The sequence below is a fragment of the Delphinus delphis genome, chromosome 13, assembly GCF_949987515.2.
Source record: "Delphinus delphis chromosome 13, mDelDel1.2, whole genome shotgun sequence".
Classification (NCBI taxonomy): Eukaryota; Metazoa; Chordata; class Mammalia; order Artiodactyla; family Delphinidae; genus Delphinus; species Delphinus delphis.
Genome location: NC_082695.1, coordinates 27860075 through 27877669, shown reverse-complemented (window position 1 = coordinate 27877669; position 17595 = coordinate 27860075). Strand labels below are relative to the sequence as shown.

The 17595-nt window shown below is 41.6% G+C and overlaps 1 protein-coding gene across 3 annotated transcripts in view; it reads right to left on the bottom strand.

Moving 5' to 3' along the window:
• Positions 1-17595, bottom strand: part of PTPN2 (protein tyrosine phosphatase non-receptor type 2) — a 76765-nt gene that overhangs the window by 17052 nt on the left and 42118 nt on the right. For all 3 annotated transcript variants that reach the window (XM_060028612.1, XM_060028613.1, XM_060028614.1), the window contains exons 4-5: positions 11465-11563; positions 6915-7052 (exon numbers count right to left, since the gene is read on the bottom strand). In XM_060028612.1, coding sequence (XP_059884595.1) covers positions 6915-7052; positions 11465-11563 — 237 coding nt within the window. The remainder of the gene's footprint in view (positions 1-6914; positions 7053-11464; positions 11564-17595) is intronic.

The window sequence follows — 17595 nt, the reverse complement described above, 5'->3', positions numbered from 1 at the left end:
TCTACTGCAGAAAGATGTGTTTTGTGTAATGTACCATGATTTTTCATTTGGTTTTTGATAATCACATACACAAGTATGGGAAGATTTTCTTTAGGAGAATTTGGAATATATTAATAATAACTAACACTTCTGTAACACTTATTATTTTATAAGCATGTTTTAGGCTTTTTATGTATTAACTCAACCCATACAACAATCCTATTAAAACCTATTTTCCAGATGAGAAAACTGAGGCGAAGGATTAAGTAATGCACCCAAGGTCACACATCAGAAAATGGCAGAGGCAGGATTAGAGCAGCACTTGGGTTCCCAACCACTGACCTGCACCATACATGCTGCCAGGATTTTCTTTAATTCATACATCATGATGAGTGGATTCTATTCTATTTTTTAAAATCTCTACCAGTTTAATTTTACATTCTTTAATGGTTTCTTTTTTAAGAATTTCAAAGTTTTAAAAAATATAATGTTCCCCATTATATGAGTTATCTTTTAGATTCTGCTATCCAGGCACAGAGGAACAACTCAAGAATTAATTTAAAGAAACAATCTTTACATTTTTAACTGAAATTGCTCTCCTAATTGCTGCTTTTCCCCATGGTAACAATTTCCAATCCTAGAACTGCTGACACGGCTTTGCTGATGTGCGAACATGATTTACCAACATGCTAAGTGTTTCCTGTCTCGTAAAGCCTGCCTGGCACTCACCACCACTTCCTGGACATTCTCAACGACCTTTATTTCTGACTAACTCATTATGAAAACGTTCCTTGGCTTTTGCCAAAGGCCCTCTGCCCCCAGGAGCACTTCTCTGCCTTCTGCTCTTCATTCACAGAGGGAGCGGCAACCGCTAACACATCTTTGCACAATGTTTCAGCTTTAATTACAGGACTATTTTGGAAGAAGGAGCCACAGAAGCAGCATAAAAAACCCTGATTTTTTTAACGGTTACTTTTACAGCATCTACCTTTCAATACAAATTTACAAAATTAAACTTAGCTTTCTTTTTTTAAAAAACAGTATTTCCCTTTTTTCAGTACAGATTAAGACTCCTAAGTCCCAGACTCAGTTATATGAGGTACAGCACTGATAAAATACAGTGCAGAAGTTAAAAAAAATTTTTAATTATACGCATTTAGTGACTAATTTTTCTTGACATCCAGCTTTCATAATTCCAAGTACACTGTGATCCATAGGTTCTCAGTACACTGAAGGCACTAGAAGATTTCTTATTACTAATTAAAATGCTCATTGCGATTATTAAAATTCAAAACATTTCCTTTTAAATTCCAAATTAATTATGCTAAGTGAAAGCAACAGACTCTAAAGGCTGTATACTGTACGATTCCATTTACATGACAGCATGGAAAAGACAAAATTATAGGAATTGAAACCAGCCCAGTGGTAGCCAGGAGCTGAGAGTGGGGCCGGGCTGACTGTACACAGGCAGCATGAGGAACGTGCGCATGCGCATGCATGCGTGTGTGTATCTAGGGGATGGTGACAGAACTGTTCTTTATTTTGACTGGGCAGGTGGTGACACGAATGCACTGTCAAAACTCAGACCTATATATCAAAAAGATTGTATCTTACTGTATGTAAAAACAGCGTTTAAAACATTCCAAATTAAGGAGGCTAAACTGTAGCTTCCTTCTAGAAAACCGTAAATGGCAGCCATCTGATACCCACACAGGACTGGGGTCCTAAGTCCTTTCCTCCAACAGCCCAGGCACACGGTTAACTCAACCGCATCTTCCTTTAAATGGGGCCTCAGATTCCAGTGGGTGTCTTTAACCCTCTCCCCCGACAGCAGCCCTGCTGCAGTCCTCAGCCACCACGCTGTGCTGACCATGCACAGAGGCCCAGCCCTGGTCCACATGGGCCTCAGCCAGGTCCAGGTGGACCTGCTGGAGGTCCCAGGCCTAGGAGGGGTGGTGCCAGGGCCCTGCTCCCAGGGAAGTGTTCCCTAGGGTGTGGCCTATACAGTGTAGGTTCAACTATGCATCACCTCCTGGCCCAAAACCTACAGTTACCCCACAATCCTGGGCAACTACTTGCTTTTTCTTTGCTTATATGGTTTTGGCTCAAGACTAGTGGCCTCTATTTCTTTCAAATTCAGGTCACACTGTCTGGGATGCTCAAAGCCAGTTTCCAGAAATGCTCACCACTGTATAATACAGTCTTTCTCATGAATAGATTTTTGAAAATCCATCTTTTTCTTCCGTGTAGGACCAGACTAAATAACTTCTTAGAGGTTAATTTTGTATTAATTCACTCCTACTGAAACAAGATTCAAAAAACTTAGTTCACAAAAATCACATAATTCCCAAAGGGCCACAGAAGTAATAAGATCCATATGTTTACTACTCTGGTATAAAAAAAAGTTTATATGGGGCTTCCCTGGTGGCGCAGTGGTTGAGAGTTCATCTGCTGATGCAGGGGACACGGGTTCATGCCCCGGTCCGGGAAGATCCCACGTGCCGCGGAGCGGCTAGGCCCATGAGCCATGGCCGCTGAGCCTGCGCGTCCGGAGTCTGTGCTCCACAGCGGGAGAGGCCCGCGTACCGCAAGAAAAAAAAAAGTTTATATGAAGGATTGGATACCTTTTCCCTCTTTTTCATGCTTGAAAAAAAACGAGAATGGGGGGAAAGGGTTCCAAAGCATACAGAGCTAAAACAAAATTCATCTTTATTCCGAACAGTCTCTACATTTAGACTCTACAGTTTCTGACAAACTCCTAGTTTCAAACAGCAGACTCACCCTTCCCTCCTGCTCGGTCACCAAGCCCCTCAGTCCTGCTGTGACAACCAGTCAGCTCCGTCCCTTCTCACTGCCAACCCTCACACCCCACTCCAGCCGGTCTGCACACACCTGCCCAGTTTTCTCCATAAGGCACTACATCATGGACACCACCCTCTGCACAAAGATGTCAGCAGTTCACCATTCTTCTTAGGGCAAAATCTCATTTACATTTATTTGAAGAATTTTAAATGTAACGTCTTTGAATCAGATGACAAGCTCATGGTCCATGGAGGCCAGGAAGCTAAACTATGAGCTGAGTAGGTACAAGAGCTGAGAGCCTGGGGGTAATTTAAGTGTGCGCTGTCTAGAGCCATTCAAATGCAAGTTAACTATAATTGTTATCAATATGAGTAAGACTATAAATGTTCTAATTATTACTTAAAAATCTATACAGCTCTACAGCCCTAGGCCCAATTTTCACACTTTAGGCACAGAAAGAAGGTACCAAGATTGTTTCCAAGAATTTCACAAGCCCCAGTTCCATCACCTGTAAATGGGGTTTAAGAAAGTACTGATCTCACAAGGCTGCTGTGAAGGGTAAACAAGGCAACACCTGCACGTGGTGGCATGTGAAGAGATGCGGTGATCTCTGACACAATGACACACTCGCTGCTGCCTTTACCGCGGCCCCTGATCTGCTCCCATCAACTGTGACCTCTCCACATTTCCAACCTCCTCACCTGTGTTTCCGCTCCACCTGGAGAGAAGCAAGCTTGTCGACCCCGACTCCCTTGAGGTCACTGCCCTAGTTCAGTCCCTCACCAGCTCCTGCAGGATCCCGTACTGGCCGTGTTAAATACGTGGTCACCATAACTCACTCTGGAAGATGACCGGAACTCCCAGGTGGGGAGGGGAGGAGAGCACCAGGGCAGGGGGCAAGGGGCTTGGGTTCTAAGCAGGGGGCAGGGCAACGCCCAAGGCATGGTCGCGAGAGGCAAGCCGCGGGCCGGCCGGGGACTCCTGTACTGGCCACGAGAGGGCTTCCCAGACCCCGGTGGAAGGACCAAGCCGTGTTTCAGGACAAGCACTCAGGTGTGGGGTGGTGAACAGGGTACTTGGTGCAAATGCAGAGGGGGTACAAGGGCAACAGGTAAGGACCCTGCCCGTGGGGAGCTGAAAACCTTGTTATGATGTCAAAATGTACACATGCGCAAGTGCTGCACAAGCTGGGAAATGGTAAAATTTAAATTATGAAGAGAAGCGTAAGAAGATCCTAGCTGTTAGGAGTGAATGCATCACAGGTACAATAAGTGACTGAAGTGAGAAATGGGCACAAGCTGGACAGAAGAGTGCACAGGACATAAACAGACAGGAGAGGAGGACACCCGGGTGGCATCTAACCCTGCTCTGGGCAAATCTAGAGGCAGAGAAACAGAACTCAGCATGAAAACAGCCTTCCTGGAACTTGATACACATAAAGCTGGTCGAGGACACTACTGAAAATGGTGAAGGCCAACTAAACAGAAAAGCCCAAAAGACAAGTTCTCCAGATGACCTGGGATTTTAAAAGCCCCTCAAAACTATCTTCATAGCTTAAGCCACAAGGCCCCTTTTAAAAGCAGACATGGAATCTCTTCACGTGGGGCCAGAAGTTCAAACTCTGAGCTCTCATCACGACGCTGGAAAGGGCAGCTGGTGCTTTACTGCCCACCAGACATGAAGTCTCTATGGAGCAGGGCCTGACAGGAGGCAGCTCTGGCCCCAGATCTGTTAAAAGGCACAGCCAGACTCCTTTAGAAGCAACCTGGTCCTCTGAAACTCAGGAACCTCCACCCAGACCTGCAGGTGAGGCCGGCTGTCCCTCCCCTACTTCATCATCAACTTCTCTCCTGCAGCGCGTCCTCCGCTGCCCTGGCTCCTGCAGCCCTTCCCAACTCCAAGGGAGCCGCTGACAACAGGAGACCCCACACTGAGTCTGAGGCACTGTCAGAGCATTAATTCACTCGATCATCGTAACAACCCTACAAGGCAGGTGCGTCATCATCCTCGTTTTGCAGATGAGAAAACGGAGGCACAGAGGTTAAATAATGGGACCAGTCACACAGCCAGGAGTGGTAGAGCTCGGATTTAAACTCAGGCCACATGGTTCCTGAGTCTAAATACTTAACCAAATGCAATTCTGTCTCTCCTACTGAAACGCTACTTTATTCTTCTAACACAACCAAATGCAATTCTGTCTTTCCTACTGAAACATTACTTTATTCTTCTAACACTCCTAGCTTTTACTAAAGATTGTAAAATAGAACATAAACTGTTGCTATTTAATTATGGTGTACTCTGAACCCAGGGCAGTAAGAAATCACACAATTGCCAGCAATTAAAACGTAGGGGTTGGCCTGCTCCCAGGGCGGCCTCAACTTCAGAAACTTTAGAACCAAGGATCTTCCTTTACAACAATCAGCATCTTTTTCAAAAGACTTGGTCACATCTCATTAGAAGTTAGGAGATCTGGATTTGAGTTCTGGTTTTTCACTTATTAACTGAGTAATCTATTTATGGAAAAAAATCCATTAACCTCATGGATTTTCAGGTTATTTTTTTTTAAGTATGAAAACCAGGGATATTAAGAATATTTACTCTGTCCACATTTTAGGAAGACTGTAGGACAAATGATACATATGTGAAAATACTTTGCAAAGTGATAAAGAAAATACAAAAGTTATTCTATCTTATTATTTGAGGTGTAATCAATGCTCAGGACAGAGAAAAACACCTATGCCCACCTCCTTCTAAATCAATTTTAATGCCACAAGCAGAGGAGGTACCTGGGATCAGTAAACACCATGAGAAGATGATTCCAAGACCCATGAGAACTTTATGGAAACGTAGCTCTGTTCCTGGGAATTAGCACTGGACAACCCAGGACCAAGTAGTAGCTGATGTATTTCAATGCAGCTTAAGATACATGCAAATGTATGTATGTTTGTATGTATGTTTGGAATCACTGGTGCAAATAAATACAGTGAGGAGATTCATAAAGAAGCCTCCTCCCTGGATGACCTAAGAGATCCCATAATAAGCTTAGCTATGAAAGTCATGGAAGCTGGACCTGGCCCGAAGCACTCGGCACACATCTGTACTTATAGTACGTAATAAAAAACAGAGAGGTGTTTCAGGAGATCAACCATAAAAGGTACTTCTGCATATCTAAAAAGTGTATATATCTCCCTTCGCTACAAAGCTTTTTTTTTTTTGGTTAATGATCACACGTTAATCACTCAATTCACTTAATAGTTAACTAAAACAGTATCTCACTTTAGACTAGATACATTCCCGAAGCCATTTTTGGGCAAACATTTTCCTATTTTGTAGTTTTTCTAGTTTCTGAGAGCATCTCAGAATCACTCTTATTTCATATTTTCTAGTTATTCTAATTACGAACCAAAGAAGGCAAAGAGGTAAGTGGGAAGAGGGAAGAAGTATCTCAATCTTCAGCCTGACAACAGCAGGCTCACAACCCACCCTGTACCTGTATCTCAACCAAGTACCAGGAACGAGTCTTATATTTCTGGAAAAAAATCCAAGTAAATGTTCTTGAGACCATATGGTAAATTTACTTCACCATTTTCACCAGTTCAATAAAGACAAATTTCCGTGTGACTAATCCCTTGAATTAACAACACTCTCAACAGTAGTAAGTATCAGAGCTGGCGTTTACAGGGTACCTGGTCTGTGTTAGTGCCTCTGCACACACACCCTCACCCGACCCCACAACGGCCCTGAGAGGGAGGCACCACCATCTCCATCCCACAGATGAGGACAGACTTCAGGAGGTCTGGGAGCAGATACACTAAGTAGCAGAGCTGGATGTGAATCCAGGTTGGCCTGATTCTAAAGCCCTCTCTCTTAATCCCCGACTAATTTTAGTAAGTTATTCTGAATCCTCAAATATTTACCTGAACTTTAAAATTCTTAGTTTCTAAGGTTTCTTGAGAGTCCTCAGAGAGCTACCACATACAGGAACAAAATCTATAAGGAAAAGGTTATGGCTGTACACTATTATAGGTTATTATTGAAATGAATGGACTGCCGCAAACTTCATATCTAAGAACAAGGAATAATCCTTAAAATCATCATATAAAGCCCCATAGTTTGGGCATGAAAAGTCTTACATTGGTGTTTCCTAACTGCAGCAGATGGACTGTATAATAGGACTTCACGTCTTCCGACAGGAACTTCACACTGAAGCCTGTTTCCTTAAACAGCATCTCTCGGTCATCCTTTGTCGGCCAGTACTGTGCACATTTAACCTAAATTTAAGAATTTAGGTTAATGCATATGACTTTTTTTAGTTTATAGACATAATGAAACCATAAAAAGCTGGAAAGGAAAACAAACCACACACATGCTATATATTTTTCAAGTACCCAAATCTAAGAACAGTCACACTACGTTTGATGTTTAATGTATTTTAATAAGATTGACATCTTACAAAAGCAGGTTTGTAAAATGTTCCTCTAACTTATACACTAAAAAAAACCCCATAAACAGATATCATGTTCATAAAATGAAAATCAATTAGTCATTTCTAAAGCAGGGTAACGTATATTTTATCATCATACTGGCATTCACACTATTTTTCTATAAATATCAAACTCTTACAAGAATCTTATCTTCAAACAGTATTGAAAAGGCTTTATTTTACAAGTATTTTCCATAAATACCCGTTAATCTGCTACTAAATACTACTACATATCTAGAAATAACATTACATACCTATTTACTAAAATTAAGTCGGGGAAAGAATTAGAAGATAAGCTCCCTTTACCTAGAGTTGTTACCTTTTGGCAGAACTATTGACATGGAATTTGTATTTGTGACAATAAAAACATCTTCCCAAAAACCAAATTATGAGGCCAGCAGGCTGAGGTAAGGTGAGCTAGAGTCATTTCATTAGGAAAAAACACCAGAAAAACATCCTTGTAAAATATGGCCATTTCTCCTTTTCGAAATCACAAATAGCTACAAATAACAAACAATAAAAATGCTTCCAAAACAAATGAATACTATGAGCTGACACTTCAAAAGGTCAGCTTGAAGACATTTAAAAAATGGCACAAGAAGTGAAAGAGCATAAATTTGAACAACTCAGAAATGAGGTGACAGAAAAGAAAAAAGATTCAGAAATAACAGAACACATTTCATCAACAAAGACTAATTAATTAAACTAGGGAAAAGAGATGTGACTAAACACAACAGATGATGCCTTAAGAGAAAAAGGAGGACATTTTTAAAATAAAAAAAGAAATGAAGAGAGAGACAAATAGGATTAGAGAAAATGTGACAACCATAAAAAATAAGCAAGAAAATCTAACACATGTATAATAGGAGGACCCAAGAAAAGAACACCAAAGCAAGCAAGGGAACAAAATAAATGTCAACGAGTATAATTCAATAAATTTTTCTTTAAAGAAAGAAAAAATGTCTGAAATCACATACTGAAAAAGCACTCTACGCCCCTGGACAAACTGACCCAGAATGACCAACACAGAAATATTTTGGTAAAATTATTGGGATTTGAAGGAAAAAAATCCTTTGGGTAACATAGGTAAAAAGAATAAGTGATTAATAAAGGAAATAAAGATGTCCATTTGACTTTGACAGTAATTTGTAATGCCAGAAGAAAATGGAGTAATACATTTAAGTTGTTCAAAGAAAAGCAAATATGAGCCAAAGATTTTATATTCTGCCAAACTGACTGTTAAGCACTGAGCCAGCAGATGAACTGTCATTGGCACATAAGACATCAGGGACTATGGTGCCCATGAGTCCTTCCTCAGGATCCTCTGGAGTATAACCTACAGACAAAATGACTGGAGAGACACCTCAACATATACAGACTTACACAAAAGGGGCATAACGGACAAAGTATAATGTGCTATAAACTCTGACAATGTACATAAAGTACAACTTTAAAAAAAACAGAATGGGAAAAACAAAACATTTTAAACTTTTTTTCAGTAGTTATTTTGGTGATGGAGTTGATTTTGTTATTATGACTATTTTCTGTGTGCAATATCAGACAAAGTAAAAGAGTCACTATAAGATATTTGATATCACTAGTGTCTTTGAGAACCAGAATTCATGGTATGGAAAACACTGTAACAGATATAAAGGATAGAAAGGCTTGGGCCAACCCCTATAGGCCTAAATTTGAATCAGAAATATCAGTATGAACACTAGCGCTGTGTTATCTTAACACAGAAACATATTTTTCCTTAGCTCTGTTCACTGAAAAGACCAACCCAGTGGCAACAAACATCCCTATTTTTGTTGTGACCCTGAAATACCACTGACCACTGAAAGAAATTAAGGCCCCTTAAAGAAATGGCTGATTCTTACACAAGAGTTTAAGATGAGCCTGCAATAATGGAGTCATTCCAGACAGCAAGTAGCTATGAAGATTCTTGGGTCTGTGTAAAAGAACTCAGGGCCCAACTTGAAGAGCTTCCTGCTGGCCAGTGAAGGAGCAATCTGACTACAAATAAGGATAATAACTGCCATGGAGTGAAATGAATCAAAGATGTTTGAATCCGTGACTTCACAGTACCTGATGCCCTCCCGCCCTGCCCCCACACCAAGAAAACCTAAGTGGTCACATGTTGAGGACACTAGGGAATCAACTTCTTTTGAAAACTGCTTTTCCTATTTAAAAGTGGCCAAGGGGCTTCCCCGGTGGCACAGTGGCTGGGAGTCTGCCTGCCAACACAGGGGATGCGGGTTCGAGCCCTGGTTCGGGAGGATCCCACATGCCGTGGAGCAACTAGGCCTGTGTGCCACAGCTGCTGAGCCTGCGCTCTGGAGCCTGTGAGCTACAACTACTGAGCCTGCGTGCCACAACTGCTGAAGCCCGCGTGCCTGGAGCCCGTGCTCTGCAACGGGAGAAGCCACTGCAGTGAGAATCCTGCACACCGCAAAGAAGCATAGCCCCCGCTCGCTGCAACTAAAGCCTGTGAACAGCAATGAAGACCCAACGCATCCATAAATAAATAAATAAACAAATTAATTAATTAATTAAAAAAATAATAAATAAAAGTGGCCAAGTAACAAGAGTGGGAGGTTGTGTTTTTTTTTTAATAGAAGTATTCCAACAAGAGATCCTGGAATATCACTATTTTATATCCCCTAATTAAGGAGCTAAACACCGACCAGCAACAGCTGCCACCATCATTACGCTGACAAACATGCCCCCACCCACAAGGTGACCTTCCCCCAGACAATTAAATCTGACTCTAGATCCAACCACCGTAAATATGATTTCTGGTGGAAGTCTTTTTTTTTTTTTTTTTTTTTTTTGCAGTACGTGGGCCTCTCACTGTTGCGGCCTCTCCCACTGCGGAGCACAGGCTCCGGACGCGCAGGCTCAGCGGCCATGGCTCATGGGCCTAGCCGCTCCACGGCATGTGGGATCTTCCCGGACCGGGTCACGAACCCATGTCCCCTGCATTGGCAGGCGGACTCTCAACCACTGCGCCACCAGGGAAGCCCTGTCTTATCTTTTTATTATACTAATTATACTGCAGAATGAGGGATGACATTTATAATCCTCTAGTTGGCAACGCTGCTCAAAATGTCCCAACTGATAGAGCCCCCATCACTTGAAGCACGAAAACCAGTGTAAACGACTACGCTGACATTGCTGGATACTCTGGTATGTTAACGCCACTTCAGATCTGAAACAGACTAGAAAAACCTTCACCACCATTGAAAACTGGCAACTATTAATTTAGAAAAAAGGAAGAGGGATTTCCCTGGTGGTGCAGTGGATAGGAATCCGCCTGCCAATGCAGGGGACACGGGTTCGATCCCTGGTCTGGGAAGATCCTGCATGCTGCGGAGTAACTAGGCCCATGTGCCACAACTACTGAGCCTGTGTTCTAGAGCCCATGTGCCACAACTACTGAGCCCATGTGCCACAACTACTGAGCTCGCAGGGCTAGAGCCCATGCTCCACAACAAGAGAAGCCCCCACTCGACTAGAGAAAGCTCGTGCGCAGCAACGAAGACTCAATGCAGCCAAAAATAAATAAAATTAAATCTTTTTTTTTTTTTTAAAAAAGGAAGAATCAGGAACCTGAAAAGCAGAGTAGTCTAAGACCTCAGGGCTGAAAGAGACCTGACAGACAATACTTTCCAATTTGCATGTTTGACAGAAGAGGACCCTAAAGCCACAGAAGCTGAAAGACTTACCCAACGTCACACCACTAATTAGCACTGGGTTTAGACTGCACTTCAAATGTCAATGAATTTATACATTTCCATACTTACTGCCTTGTGACCTAAGAGCCAATGGTAATTTATAAAGGTTTTAGAAACCTGTCACTTTAATCTTTCATAAAATTTCCAGGATTTTGATAATAATAAATTGTAAAGATTGTGATAAAGCCTACAGATTCCAAAGATCTAAATACCACTACTAGCCAATACTGGCTCCATTATACTTATATTTTGGAGGGTAGTGGTCCGCAATTGTTATTTAAATATTTAAGGTAAAAAAGGAAAAGGATACATTAGCTCTTCTGGTCAGAATCACCCTGACCACTAGCCTTTAGCAATTAAAGGCCAAAACTAATGAATGACTATCCCAAAAGAAATAAGAAAATATTTATAAGTTAACAATTACAGGCAGTACACTAAGTTGTAAATATCAAGTATTACTCACCGATTCTTTCTCCACAATTCGGTTTAGCATGACAACTGCTTTGGTCTTTTGCTGCCAAACCATGAGCCAGAAATGACAACCTGTATTAGGAAGTGGACCCTGTAAGAACAGAGAAGGGAAAGTGGGTAAGAGAAAGGGGACAGAGTAAGGCTCCGAGGAAACTCCTTCAGGGAAGCTTCTCGTCTGAGAACAGTGTATCGGATCATAAAGAGTAAATCGAGACTTTAAATCCACTTGAACTAAAAACAGGTCTGTGCTAGTTAGGATTACTGATTATCAACGATCAAAACTGACTTTTATTTACTTAGGCAGAAAAGAAAAATTTTCAGGCTCTCAGGTGACTTTCAGAGTTGAGGGCTGGAGAACCAGGCTTGGGTAGGAACAAACGTCAAGACAAGATTTTGTCCAAAGAGGAGTGGGCTTGGGACAGTACTCCCAACCTGTCACTAACATCACCTGCTTTGCTGGTACTGCCATCCTAAGGTGGCTGTAGTACTCATGCACAACCTGTAAGCAAACCAGGGTCAAAATCGCAGGCACCAAGTTCTACGGGTTGTATTCTAGCTGTAAAGGAGGCAGGCAAAGGCGATTTCTGTCCCCTCCAGTCTCTGCCGCAGAAAGAGAGGCCCTGCCTTCCATGATGAGGGCAGCCCTGCAAAGGAGGAAGTCTGTGCCAGCACTGGCCTGCAACCAACCCAAGTTAGTTACAAAGAGAATTCCAGAAAAAGCGGAAATTTCAAAGCACCTGAACCACTATGAAACTGTTAATCTACAAAACCAGAGAATGTGTAACCTCAAGAGCAGAGTTAAAAGGGGTAACGGTGCATATCACAATACTGCCATGGGGAAAAAAAATCAAATCATATTATGAATTTCCAATTACCTTCACATTTTGATTAATGGGTAGCACAGGGCAGAATAAAGGGCAAACAAGAGATGAGAAGGCCATGCCCAAACTTTAACTATTTTAAGTGAGTAAAGATTAACATGAACAAGGTTTGACTGTACCTCCAGTAACTCAACAAGCATTCACCTTGCAGGACACTGGGAGGCCAGATCTGACTAGAGCTTCAGCTCCACATGGAAAATAAGGCAATTCAAGTGGTGCTACACTGAAAGCAGCTTTAGGGCAGTTGTATCCCTGGTGTGTAGTGGGTGTTGGGTAAATATTATTTGAACTAATAAACTCTAAGCTCTAAGTTATACAAATGCTAGAAAGGGATTGGGAATCCTGAGGAGCTGCACCCTCAGGTTTGAGGGACTGTTCCCCTCCTTTGGTGCATGTTATCCAATGCTTGAGTTACTTCCAAAACCAAACAGTGTGAAGGTAAAAACAGCAATGAGAAGAACCCCAGTAAAATGAATGCTGTTTCTTTTGTCTAAAAAAATGGACAGATCAGTTCACCAACGAAGTTGCTCCTTAGTGTGTTCACGCACATGCACGCGTGCGCGCACAGACACACACATACACACAGACACACACAGACACACACACGCACATTCTGTTAGTGGTTCTGAAATGGGAGAGGGTTTCTCAGCCCTTCCACTTACCAGCAATACTACCTATTTTTCTTGTGCAAAATGGAGATCTATACCAAGGGACTGATATATACGTTTTTAGTTTTCATAAAACTCAGAGGGAAAAGATGACAAAAATAATAAGCAACAAAGGAAAACGAGAACAACTGCAGTTTTAATAAACACTTAGCATCTCTGGTTTTCTCTATCTTTTGAAATATTTTCTGTGCGTGTTCTCTGTTCCAACGTACTAGATACAAAGGCAAAAGCAGTCTCAGATGTCAAAGAGCTTACGACAGAGGCAAGGAACGGAAACACATCAAGCACCACAACAGTAAGGGGTAAACCATCAGGTCTGCAGGAGTAGGAAGGATACTGGCGCAGAGCCTTAAAAATGAGGAGGGCACTGACATGGGGGAAGGAAGGGTAGGGAATCAGGATCCATTCCCAGCATAAGGCAAGGCATGTGCAAGTTTAGGAGACATCTGGGAAAAGACAGTTAGATTGCTGAGGGCAACATGGAGGTACATGGTAGGAAACTGCACCTGCAGAACGGGAGGGTCTCGAATCCAAGAAATAGTCACCGAACTCTTCTTTAAGGAGTAAAGGGATACGACCAGATCCGTATGTCACAAAAAGTAATTCTGGTGGAATTGTTAAAGATGGATTAGGGAGGACGGACTGGTGACAAGGAAATAAGTTAAGAAGCTACCACTTTGGTGCAGATAAAATTCAAGAGAGCTCTGAAGAAGGGCAGGACAGCAGAACAAAGGAAAGCAGAACAAAGGACACATGAGGAGGACAGCTTTAACCCATATGAGAAAAATAGGAAGGCGGCTGGCATGGTTTAAAAAAAAAGAAAGAGTCTGACATAGAAAATGCAGAATTTGTGACATCAATTGGTCACGTGGGTAAAAACACCCATATGGATGTTGAAAAATATAAGGCAGGGGGTGGAGGCAGGGGTGGGACTCTGTCAGGACACAAAGAAGCTCTCCAACATGGACAGGAGGTTTAAATGAGATCACTAGGGTATGAGTCAGGCATTTTCTTTTACGTGATGAGATTTATGTTTTATAAAAGGGTTGTTACTATCATTACTACTACCAATAAAAAGCAGTAACAAATGCCACAATAAATACTCCATGGACTACTCACCATAGTACCAGGCACTATATGAGTTTTTATCAGCATTGTTCTATAGATAATAGAGATATATATCAATAATATAGGTACACAATTGACTCTTGACGGGTTTGAACTGCGGGGGTCCACATATAGGCAGATTTTTTTCAATAAATATACAGTTGGCCCTCTTATCCATGGGTTCCGCATCTGCAGAATCAACCAACCTCAGATGGCAAACTTAATACATGATCCGTGATTGGTGGAATCTGTATATGTGGAATCCCAAGGACAGAGAAGGACAACTATGCACTTGAGCACCCATGGGTTGTGGCATCTGCAGAGGATCCTGGAGGCAAATCCCCCACAGATACCAAGGGACGACAGCACAGGCTTGGGGAATAAGTAATGTGTCCAAGGTCACACAGTAGTTTCAAGGCAGCAGATCTGAATAATTAAGAGCAGAACCATGCAGTCTATGGAGACCGTGTAGCTTCACATCCTGGCCTCATCCCACTTGTTGCATGGCCTTGGTAAAGTTTTTTGAAGTTCCTTTGTCTTTTTAGGTGATTCCTCGTGTTAACATAAGGATAACAATAGTATTTACCACAGAGGGTTATCCTGAGGCTTAAATTATACAAAACATAAAATATAGAACAGTGTTAAAAACTGCTAGCTGTTACTATTTACAACAGCCAAGACATGGAAGACATCTAAGTGACCATCTACAGATGAACGGATAAAGATGTGGTACATATATACAATGGAATACTGCTCAGCCATAAAAAATAATGAAATAATTCCATTTGCAGCAACATGGATGGACCTAGAGATTATCATTCTAAGTAATTCAGACAAAGACAAATACTATATGATATCACTTACATGTGGAATCTAAAATATGATACAAAAGAAATTATTAAAACAGAAACAGACTCACAGACAGAAAACATACTTACGGTTACCAAAGGGGAAAGGGGAGAAGGGATAAATTAGGAGTTTGGGATTCACAAATACACACTACCATCTATAAAATAACAGGATTTACTGTGTAGCTCAGGGAACTATATTCAGTAACTTGTAATAACCTACAACAGCAAAGAGTCTGAAAAAGAAGAGATATAGATGTATGTGTGTGTATATAACTGAACCACTTTTTGTACACCTGAAACTAACACAGTACGGTAAATCAACTATAGTTCAATAAAATAATAAATAAAAGATTGCTAGGTCGGGGACTTCCCTGGTGGCACAGTAATTAAGAATCCGCCTGCCAATGAAGGGAACACGGGTTCGAGCCCTGGTCTGGGAAGATCCCACATGCCATGAAGCAACTAAGCTCGTGCGCCACAACTACTGAGCCTGCGCTCTAGAGCCCGTGAGCCACAACTACTGAGCCCATGTGCCAAAACTACTGAAGCCCGCATGCCTAGAGCCCATGCTCAACAACAAGAGAAGCCACCACAATGAGAAGGCTGCGCACTGCAACAAAGAGTAGCCCCCGCTCTCTGCAACTAGAGAAAGCCCACGTGCAGCAACAAAGACCCAACACAGCCAAAAATAAATATATACATATAAATTAATTAATTAAAAAAAGATTGCTAGCTGCTAGCTGTTAATTTTACTTCCCACTAGGATGTGAAGTTCATAATGGCACTTTTTTTTTTTTTCTTTTTTGCAGTACGCAGGCCTCTCACTCTTGTGGCTTCTCCCATTGCGGAGCACAGGCTCCGGACGTGCAGGCTCAGTGGCCATGGCTCACGGGCCCAGCTGCTCCACAGCATGTGGGATCTTCCTGGACCGGGACACGAACCCACATCCCCTGCATCGGCAGGCGGACTCTCAACCACTGCGCCACCAGGGAAGCCCCCATAATGGCAGTTTTATGAATGGCTGTTTTATTCAAACGATGCTGCCACAAAGTAGGTACTCAAAGCTTTGCTGGATGAATGAACATCCAACGAAGCAGCCAGACTGGGATTCAAATACAGATACCATGAATCCAGAGTTTACCCTCTTTCTTAAGATACAAAGGTTCAAAATGTGGTCCCAGGGAGTTGAAGTGATGAGTGTAGACTGGATGGAGGAAAAAACCTAAGTCAGAATCTTGAGAAACAACTGCATTTTTAGAGACTAAAGATGAGAAAGAGGAATGGATAAAAAAAGACTTGAAAAAAAGAGAGAAAGAAAGGGTGTGATAAGGAATCTAGGTTAATTATTCTTTTCTGTTTTTTTATCATTATGGCTTTTCCAAATAGAAAGTAAATGTTTTTAACTCTAAAAATGAGTTTATTAAAAACATGAATGCACATAATACTTCAAATATTACAGAAAATGGGAAATTAAAGTCTCTCTTTTTTCCTAATTTCCAGAAATAATCAGTAAGAAGAGCACATGTATAATTTATTTAGCCAGCCCCTTGCAGACTGCTTCAATTCTACTATTTCTGGCCCTATGCTATTAAAATGAAGTTGTAACAAACATCCTCACATGTATCTTTCTGTCTTTACGTATTAGACCCCTGAGTATTATAAACTTTTAAATCTCTGCTGATCTGACAGGAGAAAAGTGGTAACCGATTGCTGGTTTAAATTTATATTCCCTAATTACTAGAAAAGTTGAGCATCTCTTCATATGTATATTGTCTATCTTTATTTCTTTTCTTTGAACTGTGAATTTATGTTCTTTGCCAGTTTTTTTCATGGACTGTTTCTCTTTTTCTTTTTGATTTACAGGAGCTGCTTTACTTCAAGTAAAAAAGAGTGATTAGGGCTTCCCTGGTGGCGCAGTGGTTGAGAGTCCGCCTGCCGATGCAGGGGACACGGGTTTGTGCACTGGTCCGGGAGGATCCCACATGCCGCGGAGCGGCTGGGCCCGTGAGCCATGGCCGCTGAGCCTGCGTGTCTGGAGCCTGTGCTCCGCAACGGGAGAGGCCACAACAGTGAGAGGCCCACGTACCGCAAAAAAAAAAAAAAAAAAAAGAGTAATTAATTCTTGTTTTCTGTGAATTAGAAATAGTCTAACAGTTCATAGTTACATTAATTTGAATATCTTCTTACCATTTTCAATGGTTTTCACTTTCAGTAACAGGTTATTCTGATCTGAAATGGGTTCTTTAAAAATCTCAAACATTATAAATATACAGCTTATCTTTTTTAAAATTTAAGTATAGTTGATTTACAATACTGTGTTAGTTACAGGTGTACAGCAAAGTGATTCAGTTACATACATATATTTTTTCAGATTATGCTCCATTATAGGTGACTGCAAGATACTGAATAATACAGCTTATCTTTTGAATATTTAAAATTCATTAACTGAGGGAAATGAGAGCACTGTTAATTAAATCTATTATTAGATAAACAAAAGGTAGCTGGTGTGGATAAACCAAAATCATTTCTGCTATCTCAGAGTGGAAGAAAAGTGCTCCTGGAACATGGGTGTGGCCGGTGTGCTGAGACGCAATCGGGCAGGAGGCCAAAGGGGCA